Here is a 21,157-nt window from a genome sequence, read left to right on the forward strand (position 1 = left end):
ACAAACTTCAATGCCTGGCACCTGGCGGTGGCGGATTCTTACAAACGAGCGTGCAATAATAAAAAATTTAAATCCAGAGAACGATTTTCATTTTACCAACTACCAATACAAGCAAAGCATAAAATACTCTTTTTATAAAAAATTCCACACATTCTTGTCAAAATATTTTTAAAAAATATATACTTAATTTTGCAAGAGTACGAATTAAGATATATATATTTATATATATATATATTGCCCCTTTTCTTTTGCCCAATGCCAGAATGATGCTTTTAATGCTTTTGATTTGGTTATGGAGAGGCGTTGAAAACATTATTAAGAGGGGCAGACAATACGTGGTAAATAGCTGCATGACCGGCTGAATAGAATTTGAGGTGTAAGGTCATAAATTTTAATGGAGTATTTTTTATATTTAAATATTATTAAATATTAAATTTTCATTTTTATTGAAAATTTATACTTCTCACTTTTTACTCTTATTTTTTTCTAAAGGACATGTAGAATTCATCTCTAATGTGAGATATTTAATTTCAAAGGATAACATATTATGTGTTGATCTACATATAATTTTGTTTATGTAAAATTTATCAGTGGAAAATTAGAAATTTACTTTATTTTAAGGGGTAATTACCTTTTTTTTTTTATTAATTATCAGCCATTGTCAACATGCCACCACGAATTAATACATCGACCAAAAGAGAGCATAGAACTACTATGTTCATGCCGTTACCCCCTTTCTGTCAATCAAATTCATGAAAAAACTCAAATACTCTAACTTAAAATCAAAATTTACATAAAATACCCTCAAAATTAAATAAATTAAAAAATAAATAAATAAAGGAAAGAAAATTTACATGCCACAGGCAGCCACCCCTTTTCTTTTTCTTTTTCTTTTTCTTTTCTTTTTTTTTTTGTTTTCCTTTCTTTATATATATATATATGTATATATATATTAGGTTTAATTTGTTTTATTAAATTATTGTTTGAATGTATTTTTGTCTTTAAACAAAATTTAACGTTTAAAAACAAAATATTTCATCCAATTTAACAATATTCACTAATGGAATGGGGGTAACGGTATGAAATGGTAGTTTCATGCTCTATTTTGATCGATATGTCAGTTTGTGGTGGCACGTTGACAATAACCGATAGTTGATGAGGGAAAAGGTAATTACTCCTTATTTTAAAATTTATTTTAATAGATAAACTTAATCCTCATGTTGGTTTTAAGTTCAGGTAAAATTTTGAGTTTAATTACTATTTTAGGAGTGTCATTAATTTATTTAAATCGATTGTGAGAGATAACTTCCCACACCGAACTATCAAGCCGTGAGAGATAATCATCACACCTGACTAACCTTCATCCCATAGATCGTCCATGAGGGCAAATCTATGGATAATAAAACTTTTATTCAAAACAAAAACATAACCAGCAAACAGCAACAGCGACCATGGAGAAGATAAACGGCAGAATACAAATGTAGATGAACAGATACATAGAGGAGAGGTCAACATTGCCGATCTAGTAGGAAAACGTCAGCAAACAAAAGAAAAAACTAGAATGAGAGGGAAATAGTAGAAGCAGTGAGTAGAAAGGGAAAGAGAGATGAAGAATGAGCAGACCTGCTCCCTCCTCTTTTCAGATCTATTTTCAAAACGCTTATCTAAAGTTTACGAGGAAGACATACTTTTTTACGCCTATAATTTAAATTATTAAATCATGCTTTTGAAGAGTGCTGCCGACATTCATCCCCCATGCTATTAGCAAATTAATTTGAGGATTTAGTTGATCCTTTTGTACTCAAATGGTACTGTTTACAAGTCATTATCAAACTTTAAACCACCATGTTTTTCTTCCAACCCCTACAAAATCTGAAATCAATCCCTGACCGTGAGGAACAAAAAAACATTGACAAAACAGATTTCTTATGGGGCTAAAGCATAAATTAGGGTTAATAATTTTTTATTCGACCTACGAACTTGATACAAATTTAACATGAAATTAGCAAATTAGAGTTAAAGATTCTGACTCATTTAATTAAATGGATCGAATTATAATTGACTTATATAATTTTATATTCATGCTTCAACCCGATACGACCTGAACCCAATATGTAGGGGTGGAACTATTGAAGCCTCAAAGCCTCAAAATGTTCTTTAAAATTGTTTTTTGAAAATAGGCTTATAATTCTTTAAAAATCAAATTTTTACCCCCCCACCCCCCAAAATTTTTTTTTACCAAAAAAAGAAAAATAGTTCCCCCACTGACATGAAAAATTTATGAGTGGTAATTTTTTATACGGCCCTCTAATATGACACAAATTTAATACTAAATTAGTAAGTTAGGATTGATTGGTCTAATCTTTTTAATTAAATAGGTTGTGTTATGATTAACCTATATAGTTTTATACATATGCCTCGATTAAATACAAATTCGAAACCGAACACAAATTGTCACTCATAAAATAAATGAGATTAAAGCCTATATATATAAATATTAAAAAAATAAAAATAAAAATCAGGGGCATATTGCATAACATCATTTTGGTATGGTAGCTTGAATTACAAAAAAAGTAAGATAATAAGCAGCCAAATTGTGGAATAATAAGTAAAGAGAAAATTTGAAGAAGGGCCGAGAGAGTTAGGAGATGGTTGTTTTGAAAGCAAGCCTTAGAAAGATGTTCATAATTGTGCTTTCCATAACCAACTTTGATGGGAAGAATGGAGGGGCAAAGGGGGCAAAGGGGGCAAGTGGCCCCCCTACCTGCATGTATTTGATGATATAATTAGATTCACCGGGCACTCAATCAACTGCAAAAGTTTGGTGAAAAAGTTCAATGCTTTCCAGTGCAACCAACCACACTCTTTTGCCTCTGCCATTCATTTCAAAGCAATGGAGGAAAACAATTTCAACATCTTAATTACGTGGAAAAGTCTAGAAATTATATTTTTATTTTATGATTATCTTTTAACGTGCAGTTACAATCAATTTTTAGTTTCTAAGTTTTTTTTATTTTATTTTATTTTATTTTATTTTATTTTATTTTAAGAATAATGCTAAGTATTACACATTCATCTTACTTATTCAAAATTCTGCCCAATAGAATGATAGGGGGATGGAGTGTAATATGAAGCAATACTCTCTCTCTCTCTCTCTCTCTCTCTCTCTTTTGTTTTGTTTTTACTTTTTCTTTTTCTTTTTTTTAAGTAGAAATGTTAGAAATCACAGATTTATCTCACAATGTTAACGTGGCTGTTCCAACAACCTTTGGAGTTTTTTTTTTAAAAAAAAAAAATTAATCCAAGTGTTGGTTGAGATCGTTACATCAGCATTTTGGCTGAGGTGTAGTATGTAGCATTACTCTTTTTTTTAACGAAAAATTTTGGAAACTACATTTTTATCACATAATTATCTCACTATGTTAACGTGGCCCAACAACCCTTGTATTTAAAAAAAAAAAAAAAAATTGACTAATTCAAGGATTGGTGAAAACTGTCATGTCAGCATTTTTGAATAATTATAAGATAACAATGTTATTTTTTAACATTATTATTTTTTAATAATGACAGATTCAAATATTGGTTGAGAGTTGAGACTGCCGAGTGAAGAAATTTTGCCTTTAAGATACTCGTATATAACTAAGAAAACATATATATGGCCTAAAAATTAGACTCAATTGCTATTAAAATTAATCTTGGCCGTCATTTATGCTTCAAGAAATTTTGATTCCCTACCGGAATATCAGTAACCACTAGTGGTGGTTCTAGAACTAGAAGTCTTGAAACTATTCCATCATCTCCTCCTTAGTCATTATATATGAGATTAGTTTACAATATTTCTACAATTTTTATATAATTTTAACAATTTTTTTTTAAAAATTAATTTGTTGGATCTATTTTATTACATATGAGTTCTACATATTTAATGGTTAATTTTTTTTTAAAAAAAAATAAATTGTTTGAATTATACAAAAATTATATAGAATCATTAACATATAACTGTAGGTAGAGCTAACATTTAGAATTTAAGGGAAAAAACTGAAAAATAAAAAATTAGAGGGCAAAATTTTAATTATCAAAAAAATATTATTATATTTAAAAAAAAAAAAAATGAAGAAAACATGATGGTATGGCCCCCAGGCTACCATATAGCTCCACCTCCGACTGTAGTCCAGATCGATCTAGAAGGCAGAAAAAAGAAGAAGACAGACAGGCAGGCAGGCACAAAGGGACACATACATAACTATTTGTTCAAGCATGTGGGAGGATGATGAAATCCACTGTGCTTAATGAGGAATGCAAGGGAAAGAAGAATAGAAATGGGTGCATGGGATAATTATTAACCTCTCCAACTTTATTTCATCTTACCAGTACTGGAATTGGTAGCCGCATGATTCTGAAATTTGAACATATGTGGCGAAATGGGCCCATTCTCTAAGCTTCATGTGAACCTTTTTCTTTTTCTTTTTGTTGTTGGTTACAGTACAAAAAATAAAAAAAATAAAAAAAAAGCTCCATGTGAACTGGAAGACTTGTGTTTTCCTGTCTCTTTCTTTGCAAGGACGAAGACTCGATCGGTGCCTGTGAAACGATTACTCATGGAAAAGAGAATGGGGACAGATTTTGTGGGGGCTCACTCTGCTCGGTACGTTCCTTTCATATTAATTGAAGACACCAGGACATCACAAGCATGGCCACATCCTTAATTGCTTATGTTCATATAACATAAACCAATTATTGTCGGAAAAATGTTAAGGTTACGAAATCAAGAGATGGGTATCAAAATGATATACAGGTTATTCATTAGAAAAAATCAAAATAATTAAACAAAAGAAATGTTATAAATACCAATGAATAAACTTAACATCATTTTGATACCATCTCTTAGTAAAAAATTTAGTACAGTTAACATTTCTCGTTACGGTCACTTATATGAGTTTTGTGCTGTACGGATAATGAGTGACAGCGAAAATTGGTCAGTAACTTTCGACGGTGGTCCAACAGCTTTCGTGTAGTGATCCGGTGAACTTTGTGATTTGAGAGAAAAAAAAAAAAAATCATACTCAAAAAATGGTTTATGGTTTTAAAAAATGAAAACTATTTTTTTACAGAAATTAAAGAAGGTTTTCTTGGTTAACCAAAAATATTTTTGATCGTACCAAACACTTTAAAAACACATTTTACGTCAAAACAAATAGAATAGCATAATTAGGATTAAGTTGACTTGAATTCAAAGTTTTGATTCGGACATATATAACATATGTATATGTGTTAGGCTCAGGAATCTGCAGCCTACCCATTTATGTATCTTCACAAAATTCTTTCTCCTAGTTGTATTCCATATGAAACAACCAACCTCCAAGATTAATCATCTGTGATTAGATGATATTATGACTATTTTAATTGAAATAGAAGATGAACGGTAAGATCTTGACTTTGATATTATCATATATCATTATTTATAATAATTTAATCTAACTTATAGTCTGTTTGAGTTTACGATTTTAAAATGTGCGATTAGAAAAAATAATTTTTAAAAACTCAGTTAAGCGTTTGGCAAAATCGCAGTTTGGTCTTTTTTGAAAATACAAATTTATGCGTTTTCAAATCGTAATTTTTTAAAAACGTAATTTCCAAACGATTTATTTTTTTGATATTTGATTTAAAATCGCACTTTGTCTATGAAATCGCAATTCCAAACACACCTTTAACGTGAAATTCATATATTCTAATAACAAATAATTATGAGCATCTTGAATAACATGATGAGACATACGTTAGATCGAGCTCTTCTGCACTAAAAAATCTCAATGCTTCAAAGGAAAAAAGAAATGCTTAAATGGGTATTAGTCCTCACCTACCATGGAAGACAACCTGAGATTATTACTCATGATTGAGTTGTGACTCAATTGTTGAAAATTAGCATTTTCTCATGCCTTCAATTTCACGGGCAGAGCATGGGGGTCAAGAGGAAGAGATGTCTTTCTCACCCCCTCTCCCTTCCAAATTTATTATTATTATTATAACAATAGCTTTTTGTGAAGTTGGTGTTATTTTTAAAACTATAAACAATAATATAACCCATGTTAATAGATAAAATTGACATATATCCTGTAGTTTGCAAACAAAATACAAAAAGAGGGCATATTATACAGTGCAAAAGCAATCATTCCACAACAGATGTCAAAGTTTTATCATTAACAGTATTTTGTATAATATTTAGACAAATAAAAAATAAAATATTCTCTATTTTAATCCATATAGCTTCTCTTTCTATGTCCCTCCCTTTATCCCTTTCTTCATATCCTATGAAGAAAGGGATAAAGGAATAAAGGGAGTCCTAATCAAAATCCGGATCAAACCTTATTAAACACATACAAAAAAAAAAAAAAAACAAAAAGTCTAATAATTAATTGTGACTATTACGTCAGTATTGTGAAATAAAAATGTAGTCAATTTATAGCATTTCTTTATATAGTATTAGAACATTGATTTCTTCCTCCAATTAACTTGAAATCACTCTATGTCATAATTGTTTATTTCACATTATAGTAATCTTATTGAAATTGTTAGAATATTAATTAAATCAATCATTTTTTATCAACTTAATCTTTTAGACTTATTGGTCTTTTAACATGGTACGTATCAAAACAAATGTCTTGAGTTTGAACCTTATCCGTTATCACCGAATGTCATTCGCCTCCCATTTTAATTAAATATTCCACGTATATGTTGAGTTCACAGGTAATAAAGAGTATTAAAATATTAATTAAATCATTAAATCAATAATTTTCTATCAAGTTTTTGTAATTAATTTTATTATTCTCTAGGTATATTTTCTTCTGGTCTTAATCTTGTCCCTCCATATTTCATTCATTGTTCAAAGACTTTGGGATAACCATTATGGGGCTATCGATGTAAACTTTGGTGTGAAGGAACTCAGAGATTTTCCCAGAATCAACCTTGCTGGATTGCTCTCATTTGTTATTGAAAAAAGACACTCTTTTTTTGGCATTCGGCCTTCCTTTCTCTTTGTTCCTCTGAATTACAAGAGGATGTTTGATTCTCCTCCACAAAATAAAGCCACAGGAGTGAGACAAAATGCATGCACTTTGAATCTTGTTTGCATGCAATAATCCAGCATATAATATACGTACGTACCTAGGTTGAACCAAAATATATATGTATATAATTCTTTGATAGGACTCATCCTTGATCTTTCACTTCTCTTTTTGCTGGGCCAACCCCTCCTTCTACTGTTTACTGTTTATGCATGAATGAACAGAAACGCCATTGGCACACATATAAAGGTCTCAGTACATATCCTATATATATGCCATTGCCCTACAAAGAAAAAGGCAAAAAACCTTTTGAGAAGGTGGAAGGGTTATGTGTTTGCTTTCTCTGTCCATTATTACACTTTCACAAGCTCTTTGCAGAGAGAGAAGACATCACTACTTCTTTTTAAGTCGCTTTATAAGCTGGACACCTTTCTTGGCAAGGACAAAGGATTCAGTCGCCCACGCCAAGTAGTGGCAATCTGAATTGTACTAGTTTTCCATTTTTTATTCTTGGGGTTCACAAGTACCAAACCAAAGATTTTTTGATATTGACCAGATAAGACTAGTACAATTTTATTGTGATAACCTAGTATTGTCAATTTACATTTTAATTTTATTTTTTAGTTTTAAAAAAATAAAATTAAAAGGTAAATTGACAATACCATATCAATATAGTAGAATGAGAGCGGGATGAAAGTGTAATATTTATCATTACATCATTAAAATAAAGGGAAAGAGTAAGAATAATATAGCATACTACACTTTTATCCCACCATTGTTTTTTTGGGTTGATGTTATTGAGTATAAATGTGAGTGTAAAAGGATTGAGTCCCACATTGAAAATATATAAGAAGAGTGTGAGTGGTTATAAATATACCATAGTTGAACTCAAACCCATAGACTTAAGCTTTTGGGTTGTATGGTATCTCAACATGCTATATTATGAGCTCACTAAAAATACTTTCAAATATGTCAATCTCCCTAACAAGTGGAGTGACACAAGCACGAACAAGGTCCTCGTTGTAAGGACAAAAAAATGCAAGGGGTGAGCATGGATGATCGTCTTTCGAGTGAAGGTTCATGGCATGGGCTTCTATAAAGGTTCCTGGAGTATGAATAAAAAGGGTGCAAGTTGTGAGCATGGAAAATGGTTCGTGGAGTAAGGAGCAAAAAGGTTTATGACATGAGTACAAACGACAATCCATGGGGTAGGAAAAAAAAAAGGTATGTTGTGCAAACAATGTACCCCACATAGCTCACAAGTAATCTTGGAGATGACCCATAAGATTGATTTAAAAAAAAAAAACTTCCGTTTGAAGGGGAGTGCGACAACGTGGTAATGGACTCACACAAGAGGAGGAAATTATTGAGTATACATGTGTGAGTATGTAAAAAGATTGAGTCTCACATTGGAAATATGTAAAAACTGTGAGTGGTTAATATGACATAGTTGGGCTGAAACCCATAGGCTTAAGCTTTTGGATTGTATGGTGTCTCAACATGCTAAATTATGGGCTCACTAAAAATGCTCTCAAATGTGTCAATCTCGCTAACAGATATGGCAATGGCCATTGGCTCTTAGATCAGTCATTGTTAATATATATATATATATATTATAAGGGCTAAATAAGTACAGTCATATCAACCAAATAGAATGTGAGTGTAGTATGTAGCATTACTATTGAGTAATACTATAAATCAAACTTTTATTTCACAACTATCACATCATGTTGACGTGCCAGTGTCAGTTAGTCTTTGAATTTTTTATTTATTTATTTTTAAATAAAGTTTTATTGACATTTTCACGTTAATATAGTATGATAGTGATGGGTTAAAAATGTAGTTTGTAGCACTGTTAATAAGAAAAATCATGAATCGGAATGACGAAGGAAGAAAAAGGGGTTAAAAATTACAAGATTAATACCCTTATGGCGGCTCAAAGTTCCATTATCTTGAAAATGCTTTCATTTGGTGGTGATTTGGAATATATCCATTGATAATAATTAAAGTTTTTAGTGAAATCAGAACTTGCATATATCATTTTCAGCCTAGATAAGCTAACTTTGGAAGATTAATTGAAGAATGTGGTTTATACTTTAGGGTTAAATATGTTTGAACCCTTGTGGTTTAAGGATTTTATTTGCTGCTCTCTATGGTTCATTTCATATCGTAGATGGTACCTTGTTTATAGCTAAAGACGGAAATAATACCTCCGTCCAACTTTCGTCAAAAAATTGATGGAAGTCCACGTCGACACCTCTAAGAAGTTGACACGTATCCTATGCCTAATTAAAAAATAAAAAATAATAATAATAATTGAAAGCTTTAAAAAAAAAAAAAGTTTAGAAAAACTTTGGGGTTGTTTTGGCCACTCCCACAAGGCCAGAGAGAGAGAGAGAGAGGTTAGGGTTTGGCCCTTGGGGGTGACCGATTTTTTATAAGGGTGGCCAAGGCTCTTGGGGGTGGTTTTGGCTACCCCCATTTTGCTATTTGAGGGTGGCCGGACCACCCCCAAGGGCCATGGGGTGGTTCAGCCACCCATCATTCTTTTTTATTTATTTATTTATTTATTTTATTTATTTTTTTATTTAATGATGCATAGGACACGTGGCAGCTTCTTAGAGGTGTTGATGTGGACTTTCGTCAATTTTTAGACGGAAAGTTGGACGAAGGTGCCATCTTTATCTTTAGTCATAAACGATGTACAATTTACGATACGAAATGAACCATAGGAGACAAAAAATAAAGTCTTTAAACTTAAAGGGACAAAAACATATTTAACCCTATACTTTATAGGCCTAGAAATCACGTGCAAAAGTTTCTGTCACATTTATTGACTAATTTAATTGATTGAAGGCAGTAAGGCACATTGCAATAATATATTAAAATTATGTTAGGGAGTTTTACAGTTTTTTATTGCAACCCCTTCCAAGTTTATGCGACGGTTCATATTTTATTAAAAAATGAGTATCACGTATACTGTCACGTGGTAATCTACATTTTAATATCTGACATGATAACAACCATGTGGATTGTCATCTCAATTTGTAAATTTAGTAAGTGTCAAGTAGATTGCCACACAACAATTCACATTTTAGCGACTAGTGTGATAAATGCCATATTAACTACCACTCTACTTTGTAAGAAACTCTTATTGTAAAAATTATAATACTTTTAACAATATACAATAATTTGTCTTTATATATTTCTTAAAAAAGAAAAAAAAAAAGAAGGCTGCCTTTATATGTTCATTGGATTCACCATTAGCGAAGTAATAACAGTTGGCCCATCTAAACCAAGACTAAATCCAATGAACATCGATTCCGTAAAATTTGGGCCTAAATGTTAAATTATTTTTGGACCCAAAACTGTACATATACATGGGACACTGATTGGGCCAAAAGTAGTTTAGGGCTCAGTACCACAACACAAAAGGAGCAAAACCCAGGAACCCTATTGCAATTAACCAAAACCATAAAAACCCTAGCCTCTTCGGCCCCCATTTCTTTCTAGGGTTTCTCTTTGAGCGCAACACCGAGAGAGCGAGAGAAACACAGCTAGAGTCATCATGGGTCGCATGCACAGTAGAGGGTTCGTTCTTTCTTCATAAGACTTCTTCTTCTAAACCGATGATTTGCTTGATTTTGATTGATTTCGTTGTTTCAATTTCTTCTTTATTATTATTATTATTATTTTTTCAGTAAGGGGATTTCGGCTTCTGCTCTTCCATACAAGAGGACCCCGCCCAGCTGGCTGAAGACCACTTATCAGGATGTGAGAGACCCCTTCCCTTTGATTTGTTTGTGATTGGGTTCGATTACGGTCTGTTTGGTCGCTGAGAAAATTAATAAGTAGAAATTCTTGAACTAACCTTTTTTTGGGCTGAACTTTTTGTGTTTCTCTTTGAATTGACTTCGATTTGAAAATAGTGGAAGTTTGGCTAACGAGAAGTGAATAATTTTAGTATTTGAAAAGCAACACTCGGTTAAGCTATTGGGTTTGTGACATGTCATTGTTTTCTGTACTAGTTCAATGTTCTCAATAGAGTTTAAATTATTTGGATTTGAAGACAGTTAAGTTACTCATTTTCGCTATATTATCAAATTAGAACCCATTGTCTTTGTGTTGAACTTAGTTAGAGATATGCATCTTATTCACTTATTATATAATGAATGATTAGAAGTTTATCCATTGTTTTGGTTTTTGGCTGCCTTTGTTTCACCATGAATTTTCGTAAGTGGATTGGTTTTGCTATCATGGTAATACAGTGTCATTGATAGCATTTGATACCATTTGTTCTGCCATAATCGTTTCATACCATATGTGAGGAATATGAAACAACTCATATCTTAAAAATGACTCACAGATTAATATCTTCTTTTAAGAGTGATTTGGATAAGCTGTTTTAACTTTCTTGAGAATTCTCCTCTCTTGTGACACAAGAAGATAATTTGCAGAAAAGACTTTGCGGAGGATATAACTAATAGGATTTGATTTTGCATGGGGCGCATTTTGAAATGCTAGATAATGTTCTTCTGATGTTTGATGAGAATGTCCCAGCTTGTTGATATTTTCATGACTGAAACTTCTGTCCCCTCATGTTAATTGTATGAAATTCTAAATTATTGGGTTTTATATTATAGCTCTCGGTTCTGCTCTAATCTTTCAGGTTGAGGATAACATCTGCAAGTTTGCTAAGAAGGGTTTGACACCATCTCAAATTGGTGTTATTCTTCGTGATTCTCATGGGATTGCTCAGGTTAAGACTATTTCTGGGAGCACTGTTTCTGGGAGCAAGATTTTGCGTATACTGAAGGCCCATGGTGCGTATTATGTCAATGCCATCTTGCAGTGTGTTCTACTTCTAGATTGAGTGGGAAATGTTTAGTTTATTACCTTTTTTTTTTTTTTTTTTTATATATGGTTAGGGCTTGCTCCTGAAATTCCTGAGGATCTGTACCACCTCATCAAGAAAGCAGTCTCCATTCGCAAGCATTTGGAGAGGAATAGGAAGGACAAAGATTCCAAGTTTAGGTTGATTCTGGTTGAGAGCAGGATCCATCGCCTAGCTCGCTACTACAAGAAGACAAAGAAGCTTCCACCTGTATGGAAATAGTAAGTTTCTGTGCCCCTCTGAATTTTTAGATAATCATAGGTCCTGTAATTGTGCTTTGTTGTTTTCAAGTGGATATGAACAGACATACACATAATGTTCTTCTCTCTTTGGGAGTTTCAGGAATGAGGTGTCTTTAAATGCATTTTATGTAGTTGAAGCTTTGAGTGGTATATTGTTAAATCTCTTTTTGAATTAATAAGTAGTTGTGAAGATACTTTGGGATCTTCGGTTGTTTGCATTAAAAGCAAAAGGTGATATAATGGTGAACTTATCTGATCCGCAATGTTGGAGACACTTGTTGCCATAGATGTTTGATTGTTGCTGTGTTGTAGACATCAGACTCCATATTAGTTATATTTTTGTACTGTTGTCTATTGTATTCAAAGTTTTCATTTACAATTGGGCGACTATGTCAACATCTCGAGATTTATTAGTTGTGATATTTAACAAGAGTAGAAAGTATTTGACTTGAAAATAAACAATATCATTTCAACTTGGATATTAATGCTCAATATGTATCCCATTTGCCTGAATGCTAATAAATGGAAAATTTTGTTAAACAGTAAAATGTCTTGATTGCGGATATAAAAACCAACATAATATCTTTTTGTTAGGAATCTATTTTATTGGTAATTGATATTCACAAGCATAGAGGCTGTAGACTTGTAAAGAATTGATCGTATAGAAGTATTATTGACGACCAGCAATATGTATGTTTGGGTATTGTATTCTGTTAATTGTTATTAAACTTATTCCCAAGCAAAAGTTTTATTGTTGATAGGTAACAAAAACTAGCGCACTTTTTGTTGAGTGGTCACTGATTATACGTATTGTGTATAATCGATTTTTTTGTACATGAATGTTTCTGCATTCAATAATTTTGATCTCTGGAATATACCATTTTATGACCTCTTAGTTTCTGAAACAATATTTGTATGTGCAAGATTAGTGTTCAATTGTTGTATGGGGAAGTTGTTGAATTCATGGCATCTAGAATGACTTCAATTTGTAAAACATTGTTGTCTTTCAATTCTTTGAAATGCTCCTTGTCAGAATTATAATGCTTGATGACTCCACTGCATGTTTTTTTTTCCATGGAAGTGGGATCCCACTGTTGCTTACTGGAATATAAATTTATTCATTTATTTATTTTTCCTCTCTTGCCATCTTTTTGAAAGTAAGTGTTATATTTCTGCTATGTGCTTCAGTTTTCTGACAGTGGTTATTTATTGGTTGTTTTGGCAGTGAATCTACCACCGCCAGCACTCTTGTGGCTTAGGTTAGTAAATTTTTGGATGCTCCCATGAGATGCAACTCTTTGACGAGGAAGACTCAGTTTTTCAATATCTAATGTTTTGTCAGATTTCGTTTTAAGGAAAGTTTCTGAGGATGATTGTTATGGTTAAACAATTTGGCAGTTGGGAGTGCATTTGAGTAATCTCTCTTGTTCTTTTTCTTTCTTATTTCTTCCAAGAAGTATCTCATAACATAGATGCATTGCTGTGTATGCGATTGCCGATGCCTCTCTCTCTCTCTCTCTCGCAAAGTTCTTTCAATTTAAGCCGCAGAAAAAGATTGCTGGTGATGCAGTCTTGATTGATGATCCCAACCGGCTAAAGGTGTGTCAAGTGTCAACACATTCACTCGCACTCCCCTCCCCCCGGCTTTTGTTGAGTGTGGCTACTTTTTTTTTTATTAATAAGTAAGAAGTCTACTTTATGTTCATAAACTAAACATAGAAATTAATCTTTAAAACCTTTAAAACGAATTTATGCATTTATCCAACATTTGGGTAAGCACTATGAATGAAATGAAAATGCGAGCATCTTCAATGGATTAGCCAATTCCTCTAAAAACCCCTCCATCTTATCATGCAAAATGTATTCTTGCATTGGTGAATAATGTCATTCTACAAGTTGTGATACGCTGGGGACGACGGTCCTTGCCTGTCTTTATTAAGAAATGGTGTAGAAATTTTATTAATTAAATTTTAGGTTAAATACTTTATTGGTATTGGAGTTTTAAAAATTTTATTTTTTGGTACTTGAGTTTTAATTTGCATTATAAATGGTATCTCAGTTTTGGGAAAAGATCGACGTTGTACCTTAGTCAAGTTTTTCGTCCAAAAACTAATGGTCTGTCATGTCACTATCACTTAGCACCACTAGGAACAAGACAGTTGTTCCTTGTGACATGTCAGCATCTACATAATTGCCAAATCACCCAAAAAAAAGTTAAAAAAAATTATAAATTGTTTGGGTGATTTGGCAATTATGTGGGTGCTGACATGTCGCAAGAGACAGGTGTCATGTTTCTAGTAGTGCTAAGCGGCAGTATCGTGGCGGGCCGTTAGTTTTTGAACGGAAAACTTGACTGAGGTACCAATTCGGTCTTTTTTCAAAACTGAGGTACTATCTGTAATGCAAATTGAAACTCAGGTACCAAAAAATAAAGTTGTCAAAACTCAGGTACCAATAAAGCATTTAACCCTTAAATTTATTAAAACATCATCTTTTCATTTCTTTAATAAATTTCATGATGTAGATGGCCTTGCCTATCACAATTGTCATTCTACATGGGTTGACACTTTTTTAGTTTCTGTCTTCCTTTCTTTATTCATGATTTGTCTATTTTATTTATTTATTTATTTATTTTCTCCCCCAACAAAGAACACACTTTTCTTTCTTTGAAAAATATAAGGGAAAAATATATATATTTCCCTCAAACTATCACTCCATTGTCATTATGCCTTCTAAATTACTAATAGTGTCAATGTTTTCTTTCAAACCAACAAAAAGATAAAAATAATCTTAAAAAAGTTTAAATAAGACAAATATATCCTTATAAATTCGGGAAAAATAAAATAAATAAAACTTGAAAAAAACCAAGTTTTTATTTTATTTTTAAAAAAAATTAAAAAAAATATAAGGAAAGAGTAAGAGTAATGCGGCATACTACGGGCTAGTTTGGCAACCCACTTTCATTCTCCCTCTATTTCTTTTCACTTCTTTCAAAAATATCAAATAAAAAACATTCTAACTTTTTTACATTTTTTATATCACATTAATTATATTTTATTACTATTCAAATAAAAAAACCCACTACAAAATAAAACTTTTTCACTTTTCTATAAAATATTCTCAAATTTTATATCACATCAATCACTTCTTACTATACAACACACAAATATTCCACAACACAATTACTTACCAAACAAACCCTACACTTTTATCCCACCGTTATCTTATTGGGTTGATGTTATTGAGTATACAAGTGTTAGTGTAAAAGGATTGAGTGTCGCATTACAAATATGCAAGAAGTGTGAGTGATTAATATAACATTGTTGAGCTCAAATCTATAGACTTAAGCTTTTAGGTTGTACGGTGTCTCAGTATACTATATTATAGGTTTACTAAAAATACTCTCAAATGTATCAATCTCCCTCACACGTGGTATCAAACCTGATGATAGTATGCTATATGGTGGAGTGGTGCAACCACGAACAAAAATCATTGTTGTAAGAACAAAAAGATGCAAGGGGTAAGCATGGATTATTGTCCTTGGAATGAAAGTTCATGGCATGGGCTTCTAGAAGGGTTTTTGGAGTAGGAATAAAAAGGATGTAAGCTGTGAGCATGTAAAATGGTATGTGGAGTAAGGACCAGAAAGGTTCATGGCATGAGCACCAACGAAAGTCCCTGGGGTAGGAAAAAGGATGTGTAGCACAGACAACCCCACATAGTCCACAAGTAATATTGGAGATGGCCCAAAAGATTGATACATATATATAAAGGAGGAGTGTGGCAACGTGGTGATGGATTCATATAAGAGGAGGAAATTGTTAAGTATACACGTGTGAGTGTAAAAAAATTGAGTCTCACAATGAAAAAATGTAAGAAGTGTGAGTAGTTAATATGATATAGTTGAGCTCAAACCCATAAGCTAAGCTTTTAGGTTGTGGGGTGTTTCAACATACTATATTATGGGCTCACTAAAAAGACTATCATATGTGTCAATCTCCTAATAGATATGGCAATGGCCATTTGCTCTTAGATTAATCATTGTTAAAAAATAAATAATAAAATAAAATTATAAGAGTTAATAAGCATCGTCATATCAGCCAAATGGCATGGGGTGTAATATGTAGCATACTATTGAGTAATGCTAGAAATCAAACTTTTATTTCACAACGGGAAATGATAGAAAAACTTCAAGTGCACAACAACTACACTCCTCCAAGACACATGAGGTGGGGTCCACACACAGGATAAAAGTGTAGGTTTTAGCACCGGTAAAAAAAAAAAAAAAAAAAGAATTGGAATGAGGAAGGAACAAAAAAGGGTTAAAAATTACAAGATTAATACCCTTATGGCGGCTCAAATTTCCATTATCTTGAAAATGCTTTCATTTGGTGGTGATTTGGAATATATCCATAAATAAAATTGAAGTTTTTTTTTAGTGTTCAGAACTTGCATATATCATTTTCAGCCTAGATAAGCTAATTTTGGAAGATTAATTGAAGAATGTGGTTTATACTTTATAGGCCTAGAAGTCACGTGCAAATGTTTCTGTCACGTAAATTTAATGACTATTTTGATTAATTGAAGGCACATGGCAATAATAAATTCAAATTCCATTAAAGAGTCTTACAGTTTTTTATTGCAACCCCTTACAAGGTAACGTGACGGTCTATATTTTATGAAAAAATGAGTGTCAAGTATACTGTTACGTGACAGTCTACATTTTAGTAGCTGACGTGGTAACGGTTATGTGGATCGTCATTTCAATTTGTAAATTTTGTAAATGTCATGTATACTGTCACGTAACAATTCATATTTTAGCGACTAACGTGATAAATGCCATGTTAACTGCCGCTTTAGTTTGTAAGAAACTCTTATAGTAAAAATTGTAATACTTTTAATAATATTCAATAATTTGTCTCTATATATTTCTTAAAGAACAAAAAAAATGGGTGCCTTTATATCTGCATTGGATTCACCATTAGTGAATTAAGGAAAAATTGCACCGTTAGTCCCTGTGGTATGCCATAATTATTTTTCACTCCCTATGGTTTAAAAAGTTCATGAAAGATCCCTGTGGTATGCAATAATTACGTTTTACTCCCTGGGTCGATTTTCCGTCTACAATTTTGACGGAATCTGTTAGCCCTCCACGTCAGCGACACGTGTCGCCATCTTATTGGCGACACGTGTCAATCTTAATAAAAAAATAAAAATTTATTAAATCCAGCCACCCCCTTTCCTATTTTTGTTTTTTCTTTTTTTTTTTGAATTTTAATTTTTTTTAAAAAAATAAGTATTTTTATTAAGATTGGACATGTCAGCGCCACATGTCACCAATAAGATGACGACACGTGGCGCTGACGTGACATTTGACGGAATCTGTTAAAAATTTAACAGAATTTGACGACAGGAATCGATTTGTAATTATTGCATACCACAGGGACCAACGGTGCAATTTTCCCGTGAATTAATAACAGTTGGCCCATCTAAACCAAGACTAAATCCAATGAACATCGATTCCGTAAAATTTGGGCCTAAACATTAAAATTATTTTTGGATGGGCCTTTTTGGCCCAAAATTGTACATATACATAATACATAATACATGGGACACTGATTGGGCCAAAAGTAGTTAATCTTAGGGCTCAGTACCACAACATAAAACGAGCAAAATCCAGGGAGAGAGGCACGGCTAGAGTCACCATGGGTCGCATGCACAGTAGAGGGTTCGTTCTTTCTTCATAAGACTTCTCCTTCTTTACCGATTATTTGCTTGATTTTGATTGATTTCGTTGTTTCAAATTTTGATCTTAAAATATCTGTTAGATTTACTTTTTGGCTACACAGAAAGCTTTGTATAGGCATTTTTTTTTTTCACATTCTCGTATTATGCTGTTTTATTTGATTCGTTTTAAATGTGATGGAAGCTAAGCTGTACGACATGATGATAGTTGTACTGGGACTGATTCTGAGTGTGTTATTGGGACTTCTAATTTTGATCCCGCGAGACCGTAAATCTGGTAAGCTTGTTTGTTTCTTTTATCTTTATCACTTTCATTTTCTTTACCCTCTATATTGTGACTGAACAGTGAACACAATTATGTTGGATAATTGTAATGTTTGTGTACATCATGTTTGATTCGATCAAAGTAAATAAAAATTCCTGCAGGTCTTTCGAAAAAAGTTGAGTCAAATGCTAGCAATAAGAAGGTAAACACTCCATAAGTTATTGATCTTATATATATATATGTTCTGTTTGGTTGTTGAGAAAACCGAGGAAGTTGATAGAAAGCATTTTGGGTCTTAACTCATATCTCATGTGTTATTATTTTTTTTTGAAGTCTGAAAAGTTAAGGTGATGCGTTGTTTAGATTTGGTTTGGGGAGGTTTTTGCTTTTGCAGCTTCCAACTATAAGAAATTTGAAGTTTCAAAATGGATTTCGAAAAAAGAGAAAAGAAAACTAGAACCCTCTTTTTGGTTTATATGAATCAAGTGTAAACTCTGGCTCATTTATAATACCCTTGAGTTGGAGACTAGAAGCATATTAGGATTGATGTAAAGGAAGCGAGTAAACCAACTTCATTGTATCAAGATTTGTCATTGGAGAGGCGGTGAGGGGAAAAGAGGGAGGAGGGAGGGGGATGTTCAGATAGAGCTTTTTCCATGTTCATAGCTGCTTAAGTGGGATAGACTTGATTTCTAGATGAAGAGATCCATATTTGATGAAGATGCATGAGCTCCATTAGCTTGAGCTTCACGCAATACTGCATTAAACCTTGATTGACATGCTATATGCTAAACTGCTTATGTCTTCCATTGTTGGTACGGTACTGAAATATAGAATTAAGATGTCTGTTACTCTTATACACTTCTTCATTGGAAAAAAAGAGAGAGTAAAATGCATTTATCCCCTCTATGGCTTAATGCATTCTGTTTACATCTTTTAGGTCCCAATTTTCAACCACACATGGGTCCAATTATTCTAATCAACTACTTCGTGTTAAAATCATTATTAATTAGTCATTTGAAAAAAAAATGGATATTGTATGCATGTGTGATTGGAGAGAAAGATGTGGATAAGTAAGTGTTTGCAGGGCCTCGTGCATCTCGTATGACTAATTTCTGTTGAAGATTTTAATAGAAAAGTGGATGAAATTAGTTGATTAGAACAATTGGACACCAGAAAGAATGTGATTAGAGAAATTGTAAACCTAGGAGATGTTAATAGAACTATATTGAATCACATGAAGTGTTAAAAAAGAAAAATTCTCAATGTGCTTAGTTGCCTTTAATCATTCAATGAATATTTCATGACCGTCCAACTATGCTTTTTCTTTTTCTTTTAGGCATCCAAAATCTACAGTAAAGCTGAAGTCTCTTTGCATAACAAGAAAACTGATTGCTGGATCATCATCAAGGACAAGGTCTTACCTTTTACTGTGGTTTGGTGCTTCATTTGTAACTTGAAACTTGAAACTACCTGAAATTAATGCATTCAGGACTCTGTACTCGTTCTCTTACTTGCCCAATTTTCTTTTCCTTGACTGTAGGTTTTTGATGTTACATCATACGTAGAGGAACATCCAGGTGGTGATGCCATCTTAGCACATGCTGGCGATGATTCAACCGAAGGGTTTTATGGGTATCCATCCTTTTTTGCTAAAGAATTTTACTTTTCACCAATCTTTTGGCAGTAGGAAACTTTTTGTTTTTCTTCCTGTTTGTCTTCATTGTTCCATAGAATTTTGAAGGAAAATGTCTCACTGGTTTTGATTTACCAACCTTCTCGTCCTTGTGAAAGATCTCGATCTCTCTCATAATCCTCCAAATTTGTACTTATATATAATCTTTCTGTTAATGATGCATTGCTATTCAAGTTATCAAAAAATAAAAAAATGATTCATTTCTGTTCTGTTTAGAATTCCATGCAAAGTGTAATACATATTCTTGATATTTACATTTGTATGATCAACACTTGGTTGAGTTTTGTCTTTCATGATCACAATTTGGATCACAACCAAAATTCCCTTTTTTCTTTTCTCTTATGTTTGTGTAATATATCATTATGGCAGTGAATTTTCCTAACATCTTGCCAATCTTCCATTTGTCAGGCCACAACATGCAACCCGAGTCTTTGACATGATTGAAGACTTTTACATTGGAGATCTGGAGGCTTAGTTAGTTACAGCTATTGTTTTGTAAAATTGACAAGAGGAACAGTTTCTTCCTTCATTGCCCAATTTGACAGATCTTAGTCTTAGAGCAGTAGTTAATTACTGCCATTCATTGGTTTGTGCTTTCCGAATCCTGGGGTGTTTGGTAAGTGACGGAATCATGGGAGCTGGCCTAGAGATGTGCGCATATCAGTGTGTTGACAACAGCCACTCCTTCCAACGTCTCCAATTTCCATCAACAACTGTATCAAATTCAAAATTCCCATTCTGCCCTTTATTCTTTGATTCTTGTAAAACTCTCTCTCAAAAAAGAAAAAAAAAGAAAAAAAAAGTAGGACACACAAGAAGCAACAACCAAACTACTAAACAAGAATCTAAAACGTACGAAGTATAAACAAGAAATAATGCACTTGTTGCATTGTCTTCTCAATAAGCTAATCATTCTCTAACAATTTCTTAAAAAATGCTTGGTAAACTTTAATCTACTTTCGGATTGGATCCCAATTTATCAAAATTTATATGAATCATTCATAGATAAATCACATTGTATATCCAAAAGAAGCATCCACTTTTGTTTGGCAGACACTCACTTCAATATGTTGTGTATAGTAGAAAAGACTTGAACAAATTTTTTTTTTTTTTTTTTCATTTCTTTTTCAGTGAGGCTAAGGTTTTTATTTCTCACTTGAGGCTGTGTTTTAGAGTAGTTGAATTAAACACTATGTATATAAATTCAGCCTCACAAGTAGAGGGAAAAAAAAATTGAAATAATAAGCATTTGGA

The 21,157-nt window shown here is 32.6% G+C and overlaps 2 protein-coding genes across 3 annotated transcripts; both read left to right on the forward strand.

The window, feature by feature from the left end:
- The first annotated feature begins 10,508 nt into the window (after positions 1-10,508).
- On the forward strand, positions 10,509-13,615 carry LOC133865060 (small ribosomal subunit protein uS15). The gene is made up of 5 exons (XM_062301530.1): positions 10,509-10,652; positions 10,763-10,835; positions 11,731-11,884; positions 11,990-12,176; positions 13,423-13,615. The coding sequence occupies exons 1-5, from the start codon at positions 10,630-10,632 to the stop codon at positions 13,454-13,456; spliced, it is 471 nt and encodes a 156-aa protein (XP_062157514.1). The 5' UTR covers positions 10,509-10,629; the 3' UTR covers positions 13,457-13,615.
- Positions 13,616-17,829: 4,214 nt separating this feature from the next.
- On the forward strand, positions 17,830-20,505 carry LOC133864310 (cytochrome B5-like protein). 2 transcript variants are annotated; one of them, XM_062300597.1, is made up of 6 exons: positions 17,830-17,925; positions 18,127-18,219; positions 18,369-18,409; positions 19,547-19,624; positions 19,751-19,842; positions 20,312-20,505. In XM_062300597.1, exons 2-6 carry the CDS (start codon positions 18,141-18,143, stop codon positions 20,376-20,378), a joined length of 357 nt encoding a protein of 118 aa, XP_062156581.1. In that variant the 5' UTR covers positions 17,830-17,925; positions 18,127-18,140; the 3' UTR covers positions 20,379-20,505. The 2 variants fall into 2 exon arrangements, with proteins under 2 accessions (XP_062156581.1, XP_062156582.1); XM_062300598.1 differs by having other exon boundaries at positions 17,861-17,925; positions 18,132-18,219.
- Positions 20,506-21,157: the final 652 nt, after the last annotated feature.

The sequence above is a fragment of the Alnus glutinosa genome, chromosome 3, assembly GCF_958979055.1.
Source record: "Alnus glutinosa chromosome 3, dhAlnGlut1.1, whole genome shotgun sequence".
Lineage (NCBI taxonomy): Eukaryota > Viridiplantae > Streptophyta > Magnoliopsida > Fagales > Betulaceae > Alnus > Alnus glutinosa.

What these genes read in the sequence shown, in the direction of transcription:
- LOC133865060 (XM_062301530.1), top strand. Translation starts at nt 10,630, where the DNA reads ATGGGTCGCATGCACAGTAGAGG. An exon ending in GGTCGCATGCACAGTAGAGG is followed by an intron (nt 10,653 to 10,762) that starts GTTCGTTCTTTC and finishes TTATTTTTTCAG; the next exon opens with TAAGGGGATTTCGGCTTCTG. An exon ending in CTTCCACCTGTATGGAAATA is followed by an intron (nt 12,177 to 13,422) that starts GTAAGTTTCTGT and finishes TTGTTTTGGCAG; the next exon opens with TGAATCTACCACCGCCAGCA.
- LOC133864310 (XM_062300597.1), top strand. Translation starts at nt 18,141, where the DNA reads ATGATGATAGTTGTACTGGGACTGATTCTGAGTGTGTTATTGGGACTT. An exon ending in CCCGCGAGACCGTAAATCTG is followed by an intron (nt 18,220 to 18,368) that starts GTAAGCTTGTTT and finishes AAATTCCTGCAG; the next exon opens with GTCTTTCGAAAAAAGTTGAG. An exon ending in CAAATGCTAGCAATAAGAAG is followed by an intron (nt 18,410 to 19,546) that starts GTAAACACTCCA and finishes TTTTTCTTTTAG; the next exon opens with GCATCCAAAATCTACAGTAA.